We start from the raw sequence: 7,500 nt of genomic DNA on the forward strand, positions 1-7,500 counted from the left end.
AGCCCCAACGGTCAGAACATGTGTTCCCTCCCAGAGCTGTCAGCGCGGCGCCTCACAGATCTGGGCCCTCGGCGAACATCTATAACGCCAGTGCGACGGGCCGGCCCTGGTCTCAGGGTACGCTGTAGGAAGTGTCCCGCCCCGCCGCAGTCACACAGTCGGCTACGGAGAGCGGCGAGGAACATTTCCTCAGGCATCGGAAAGCGGAACCGAAATTCACATTTCTAAATGATGCCGTTGGAATCGAAACGTTGGAACCGGTTCCGAACCGGAACCGGTTCTCGGTACCCAACCCTATCAGACACACACACACTCTGGAGGTTACCCGTCAGACACACACACACACACGCACACACACACACACACTGGAGATTAACTCGTCAGACACACACACAATACAGTTTGTTTTATAACCGCTAATAAAGGGTTTAACGAGAAATCATTCGTGAGGAAACGTCTCTGAACTGCTTTGAGTTCACTATAAGAGTTTTAAAGAGTCCCTATTCTTCCTCCTCTGGTGTCCTCTCTCTGGTGTCCTCTCTCTGGTGTCCTCTCTGTGGTGTCCCCTCTCTGGTGTCCTCTCTCTGGTGTCCCCTCTCTGGTGTCCTCTCTCTGGTGTCCCCTCTCTGGTGTCCTCTCTCTGGTGTCCTCTCTCTGGTGTCCCCTCTCTGGTGTCCTCTCTCCTCTGGTGTCCTCTCTCCTCTGGTGTCCCCTCTCTGGTGTCCTCTCTCTGGTGTCCCCTCTCTGTGGTGTCCCCTCTCTGGTGTCCTCTCTGTGGTGTCCCCTCTCTGGTGTCCTCTCTCTGGTGTCCTCTCTGTGGTGTCCCCTCTCTGGTGTCCTCTCTCTGGTGTCCCCTCTCTGTGGTGTCCCCTCTCTGGTGTCCTCTCTGTGGTGTCCCCTCTCTGGTGTCCTCTCTCTGGTGTCTCCTCTCTGTGGTGTCCCCTCTCTGGTGTCCTCTCTGTGGTGTCCCCTCTCTGGTGTCCTCTCTCTGGTGTCCTCTCTCTGGTGTCCCCTCTCTGGTGTCCTCTCTCTGGTGTCCCCTCTCTGGTGTCCTCTCTCTGGTGTCCCCTCTCTGGTGTCCTCTCTCTGGTGTCCTCTCTCTGGTGTCTCCTCTCTGTGGTGTCCCCTCTCTGGTGTCCTCTCTGTGGTGTCCCCTCTCTGGTGTCCTCTCTCTGGTGTCCCCTCTCTGGTGTCCCCTCTCTGGTGTCCTCTCTCTGGTGTCCTCTCTCTGGTGTCCTCTCTCTGGTGTCCTCTCTGTGGTGTCCCCTCTCTGGTGTCCTCTCTCTGGTGTCCCCTCTCTGGTGTCCCCTCTCTGGTGTCCCCTCTCTGGTGTCCCCTCTCCTGTGGCGTGTCCTTGAATGATGACCTGTGTTGTTCCAGCCGACCCTCTCCAGCGCGAGTCGCCTCGTGACCCACGACGTCCCGGTGGAAGTGATTCCTCGGAGACTCTGGCACGAGTTCAAAGAACCCGGCATGCCCGACTTCGACGTGAGTCTCCTGGGACGAGCCGAGAGTACTCAGCGTGAGGGAAGACGTGTTGTAACGTGTCCTCTCTCCTCTCTCCTCTCTCCTCTCTCCTCTCTCCTCAGGTGAGCATCTACCTGCCTCCTCTGAAGATCATGAAGAACGTGATCGACAGGATGAAGAACCTCTCCAACTTTCTGGTACTTTCACTTCTCCCTCCGTCGAGTGTGTAGGGGCCCGTCGAGTGTGTAGGGGCCCTTAGAGTGTGTAGGGGCCCGTCGAGTGTGTAGGGGCCCTTAGAGTGTGTAGGGGCCCTTAGAGTGTGTAGGGGCCCTTAGAGTGTGTAGGGGCCCGTCGAGTGTGTAGGGGCCCGTCGAGTGTGTAGGGGCCCTTAGAGTGTGTAGGGGCCCGTCGAGTGTGTAGGGGCCCTTCGAGTGTGTAGGGGCCCGTCGAGTGTGTAGGGGCCCTTAGTGTGTAGGGGCCCTTAGTGTGTAGGGGCCCTTAGTGTGTAGGGGCCCTTAGTGTGTAGGGGCCCTTAGTGTGTAGGGGCCCTTAGTGTGTAGGGGTCCTTCGAGTGTGTACGGGTCCTTCGAGTGTGTAGGGGTCCTTCGAGTGTGTAGGGGTCCTTCGAGTGTGTAGGGGCCCTTAGAGTGTGTAGGGGCCCTTCGAGTGTGTAGGGACCCTTCGAGTGTGTAGGGACCCTTCGAGTGTGTAGAGGCCCTTCGAGTGTGTAGGGGTCCTTCGAGTGTGTAGGGGTCCTTCGAGTGTGTAGGGGTCCTTCGAGTGTGTAGGGGCCCTTAGAGTGTGTAGGGGTCCTTCGAGTGTGTAGGGGCCCTTCGAGTGTGTAGGGGTCCTTCGAGTGTGTAGGGGCCCTTAGAGTGTGTAGGGGCCCTTCGAGTGTGTAGGGACCCTTCGAGTGTGTAGAGGCCCTTAGAGTGTGTAGAGGCCCTTAGAGTGTGTAGGGGTCCTTCGAGTGTGTAGGGGTCCTTCGAGTGTGTAGGGGCCCTTAGAGTGTGTAGGGGCCCCGTGAGCTCCTCGCTGGAGAGGGAACATTCAACGCACGCTATTTGTTGTTGTTTGTATCACGCAGTCTGTCTTCCGGTTGTTGTCTCTTTGAATGACGAATACACTCTACCGCCGCCTGCTGGTCAGGAGAGGTATTGCCACTCCCGCAGTTCTTTGGAGTCAGCTTGGTGTGTCCGGGAAAACTCTCATACTCGTGTGTGTGTTGTGTGTGGTGTGTGTGTGTGTGTGTGTGTGTGTGTGTGTGTGTGTGTGTGTGTGTGTGTGTGTGTGTGTGTGTGTGTGTGTGTGTGTGTGTGTGTGTGTGTGTGTGTGTGTGTGTGGTGATGTGTGTGTGTGTGTGTGTGTGTGTGTGTGTGTGTGTGTGTGTGTGTGTGTGTGTGTGTGTGTGTGTGTGTGTGTGGTGTGTGTGTGTGATGTGGTGTGTGTTGTGATGTGTGTGTGTGTGTTGTGTGTGTGTGTGTGTGTGTGTGTGTGTGTGTGTGTGTGTGTGTGTGTGTGTGTGTGTGTGTGTGCAGGTGGTGGAGGCGAACCTGAACGGGGAGATGAACCTGAAGATCGACACGGACCTCGTCTCCGTCTCCACGCACTTCAAGGACCTGGGGAACCCTCCGTGGGGTAACCGTCTGTCCCGCCGCCGCTGCTCTCTAACGTGTGGTGTCCCCTCTCCTGCAGGGGACGAGGGCTCTCAGCAGGGGGGCCCCTCTCCTGCAGGGGACGAGGGCTCTCAGCAGGGGGGCCCCTCTCCGGGCAGAGACCCAGAGGCCATGGCTCAGACTCGGGTCGACATCAGGAAGCTGCAGCAGTTCCTCGCGGGTCAGCAGGTCAACCCCAGCAAGGCCATGTGCAGTGAGTAGGGACGTCCGATCAGCTTCTGTGCTCCCGATCCCATTCCGACACAAAAAAAAAATCCCGATCCCCGATTTTTTTCTTCCGATCTTTTGAAAATCACGTGATCGGATCGGGACATCTCTAGCAGTAAGACCACCACCCATATTACAACAACACAGACTCGTGCTTTAATACCACATGCGGCCCCTTGTGGCCCCTTGTGGCCCTGCAGAGGCTCCATGCCTCTGAGGACAGACGAAGGCCTCTCCTGAGCCCACTTCCCCTCCTGCAAGCCCTGCAAGCCTCTTAGAGGATGGGGCCTGTACATCGTCTTCCTATTGTCCGCTCAGATATCGTCCATGAGAGAGTGGTGCACTCTTTCATTTGAAGAGGTCTCGCACCTGTTCTCTAAAACATATTAGTGCATATAAGAACAAGTCATTTCTGCTTCGTCACGTCCTTAGAAAGTAGCTTCAGGGAAACTTGCAACACGCTGTGTAATGTTCCGATCTCTTGCTCCTCGGGTTAAGCGTTCCTCCTCCTTCCCCTCAGATATCGTGCACGAGCGGGTGGTGCACCTCATCCTGCTGCACGAGGACGTGTCGCTGCAGTACTTCATCCCGGCTGTGGCGTAGCAACTCTGCAGGAAACCTCGTCTCTCTGTGAAGCCGCGGATAAACCCCAACATGGAACGAAGACCCCTCAAAAGAGGAACACCTCTGAGGGTCTCTGGGACGTTTGAAAGACCCTGAAGCTGGACGGCCCCGCCTCCAGAGAAGAGGAAGGACCATTTATAACGGAGGGTTTGAAAAGGATTCAGATTGGCGTTAAAAGTGTTACAAATATATGTTTCTTCAAAGTAACGCCGTGATATTTAGTACGGTTTTATTTACTTTCTGCCAGATGTCTTGATGCTAAATCCCTCCAACAATGTTCATTAAATAAAGAAACATGTATTTTTTCACCTTTGTCAACATTGGGCCGTTGTGGTGCATTCAGGGCCTGTCAGAAAAATCTGAAAAAGCAGTTTCAACACTTTAATGAAAGTCTTAAAAGGAGTCAATACAGTCATTTGGAGCTTATTGTTGTTGTAAATAAACTAGCTTTAATTTAATGGATTAAAAAAGCAGACGTGACGTTGGTTACAGAAATGACTCAAGTGAACTTTATTTTGACAGTCAAACACACATAATGTCTCTACAGCCATGCAGTCACTCGCGATCTAAACCCTAAAAAACCAACTAATCCAGAAATTGTGATTTGTTTAAACATCGAAGACGGTTTCCCCCCGAAGAAGTGCGGCGGAAAACCCTCAGAACGAAACTGACTTATTTCCAGCTTGCTGACGTCGTTTGTAGATTTGATCCGTTAGTAGCTCTAAAACTAAACGATCCCTTCAAAATAAAAGACAGAAAAAAACAATTCACAATAATCATTCCAGTAAATTCTAAACATGTCAGTATTTAACAAAATAAAAGCACTGTCAGTTCTTCTGTTTGCACAAAAAGTGAATTTCCTTCAAAATAAAAAAAACTGACTTATTTCAGTTCTTGTGTTTACCCATTCAGTGAGTGTCTTTCAAAATAAAAGCACCCAGTTCTTGTGTTTACCCAAAACACTGAGTGTCCTTCAAAATAAAAGCACCAAGACTTATTTCAGTTCTTGTATCTACCTAAAAAGTGTGTCCTTCAAAATAAAAGCACCCAGTTCTTGTGTTTACCCAAAACACTGAGTGTCCTTCAAAATAAAAGCACCTAGACTTATTTATTGTCTTGTGTTTACCCATACAGTGAATTCCCTTCAAAATAAAAGCACCCAGTTCTTGTGTTCCAAAACACTGAGTGTCCTTCAAAATAAAAGCACCTAGACTTATTTATTTTCTTACGTTTACCCATACAGTGAATTCCCTTCAAAATAAAAGCACCCAGTTCTTGTGTTTACCCAAAACACTGAGTGTCCTTCAAAATAAAAGCCCCAAGACTTATTTATTTTCTTACGTTTACCCATACAATGAATTCCCTTCAAAATAAAAGCTCCCAGTTCTTGATTTGACCCAAAACAGTGCGTGTCCTTCAAAAATAAAAGCACCTAGACTTATTTCAGTTCCTGTGTTAACCCAAAAAGTGTCCTTCAAAATAAAATACTGATCTTTAGCTACAAGTCTTTATGTAAATACATCACTCTAAAACTTTATACAAAACTCATTTTAAATACGATTATAGGATGTTTATCAATCAATAACTTAAACCTGGACTCTGATGACACTTTCGTTAACGTTTTACTGATTATAAAATATTCCTTTCTATATATCTATCTCACTACACAGATTAAAAACAGAACGTGGAGATTTGCTGCTTTCTTTTTTTTAAATATCGTAGTAAAGTGAATATTTTTGGACATTTAAGGACTTTAAATGGACATTTTATTAATATATGAAAGTCTCCACAGCTCCAGGTTTATTTAATGCATCAACCTTTTGTCACTTAACTCCACTTCATTAAGGGTTAATTAAACCTTACATTTTCCCTCAAAAACAACCAAACATACCAGTGAGCCAAGTTCACATGAAGCACGAGAAGAAACGATATTTCAAGTCCAGAACACAGAAAATACTCCTTTCTTATATCTATCTCACTACACAGATTAAAAACAGAACATGGAGATTTGCTGCTTTCTTTCTTCAAATATCTGTTGGGACACTTAAGGACTTTAAATGGACATGTTATGCACATATTGTGAGTTGCAGCTCGAGTGGAAGTCTTCAAAGCTCCAGGAAGAGTCTTTATTTAATGCACCAGCCTTTTGTTCCAACAGCCTCTCGCCTTGAACACTCCACTTCATTAAGCGTTAAATTAAACCTTCAACATTCCCCCAAAAGGCAGCATCGAGACGTGACAGATTTACAAACCTCTGCAACGTGCAAACAGCCGGGAAAGATTCACATGAAACAGAAAAATGAACGATATATAAACCTGAATGACGTCCCTCTTCCTGATTCGTCAGTAACTTGGACTCCACGTCTTTCGTGAATATTTTGGGACATTTCCAGATTTCAAACGGACGTGTTTCACTGTCTTCTGACATTTGATTAGGAAGACGTCTTCCAAGGTCCAGGTCGTGTGTACTTATTTAACGCGTCAGCCTTTTGTTCCAACAGCCTCTCACCTTGAACACTTCACTTCATTCGACCTTCCACATTTCCCCAAACAAAAAACCACAACGTTCCATCGAGACGTTACGGATTCACCAACATGCAAAACAAGAATAAACGATATATCGATCGGCTGATCTCGAGTCCGGAACACGCAGAAGCCCGTTGGATCTTTGCCTCGACTCAGATTCGGATCCTGATTTCTGAATACAGTCCCTCTTCCTGATCTCAGTTTTCTACGACAGCTGTTTCATATCGTACATCGGCACCTCTTCCTCCGCCTCTTCCTCGTTCTCCTTCACTGCTTTTCCCTTCCTTCCTTTGGGCGGCAACACAGGAGCTGCCTTCTGATTGGTCGCCTCAGTAGTCTCCTCATTGGCTGCTTCCATGGCTCCTTCTTGGCCTTCTGCCACCGTTCTTTCCTTCTTCAACTTGGCAGGAACACTTTTGCTGATTGTCTCCTTCAGGCGTTCTCCAGATTGTCGGATTTTCTGGCGTCGTTCGGCCGTCACGATTCTTTCTCCCAGTTTGTTGACTTTGCTCCCGAGGTTCTCCCGGGTCTTGCTCATGTTAGCTTTGAAGCTCTCGATGCGAGTGAGACCGGATTTCTTCATTTTGGCCGCGGAGGATTCGGCCGTTTCTTCTTCTACGACCATGTCCTCCTCGTCAGACTCTGGAGGGAAGTCGAATTTATCCGGTTCCACGTCTGCGGCTCTGGGGGCGGAGCCTGAAGGTTCTGCCGGTTCGATGCCCGGAGCCACCGTCTTCACTTCCTGTTCGCCCTGCAGGGGGAGACAGAGAGACGTGTGAGCAGGCTTTTTTATTACAGATATTTTTATTTCTGTTTTATTCGTTAAAAATATTAGATTTTACAACTTTTTTTATAAATATTTAGAATTTCTATTACAAAATATTACAATTTCTTTATCTGTATTTTATTTGTTAAAAACATTTATTTATTCTACGGTTTTTACAACTTTTTTATTTCCAAATATTATGAAAAATTATTTTTTATTCTTTTCAAATATATT

At 48.3% G+C, this 7,500-nt stretch overlaps 2 protein-coding genes across 2 annotated transcripts in view; one reads left to right on the plus strand and one right to left on the minus strand.

Moving 5' to 3' along the window:
- The first annotated feature begins 1,302 nt into the window (after positions 1 to 1,302).
- Positions 1,303 to 4,280, plus strand: hus1 (HUS1 checkpoint clamp component). The gene is made up of 4 exons (XM_034077898.2): positions 1,303 to 1,488; positions 1,590 to 1,664; positions 3,006 to 3,336; positions 3,871 to 4,280. The coding sequence occupies exons 1-4, from the start codon at positions 1,474 to 1,476 to the stop codon at positions 3,951 to 3,953; spliced, it is 504 nt and encodes a 167-aa protein (XP_033933789.2). The 5' UTR covers positions 1,303 to 1,473; the 3' UTR covers positions 3,954 to 4,280.
- A 180-nt stretch (positions 4,281 to 4,460) lies between these two features.
- LOC117441878 (caveolae-associated protein 4a-like) overlaps positions 4,461 to 7,500 on the minus strand; it is a 15,841-nt gene continuing 12,801 nt past the window's right edge. The window contains exon 2 of the mRNA XM_034077897.2: positions 4,461 to 7,251. Coding sequence (XP_033933788.1) covers positions 6,706 to 7,251 — 546 coding nt within the window. The 3' untranslated portion in view covers positions 4,461 to 6,705. The remainder of the gene's footprint in view (positions 7,252 to 7,500) is intronic.

This window comes from Pseudochaenichthys georgianus, unplaced genomic scaffold, assembly GCF_902827115.2.
Source record: "Pseudochaenichthys georgianus unplaced genomic scaffold, fPseGeo1.2 scaffold_2087_arrow_ctg1, whole genome shotgun sequence".
In the NCBI taxonomy this organism is placed as follows: Eukaryota; Metazoa; Chordata; class Actinopteri; order Perciformes; family Channichthyidae; genus Pseudochaenichthys; species Pseudochaenichthys georgianus.

Coding starts and splice junctions, on each gene's coding strand:
- hus1 (XM_034077898.2), top strand. Junction 1,665..3,005: donor AGAACCTCTCCAACTTTCTG/GTACTTTCACTT, acceptor GTGTGTGTGCAG/GTGGTGGAGGCGAACCTGAA. Junction 3,337..3,870: donor CCCCAGCAAGGCCATGTGCA/GTGAGTAGGGAC, acceptor CCTTCCCCTCAG/ATATCGTGCACGAGCGGGTG.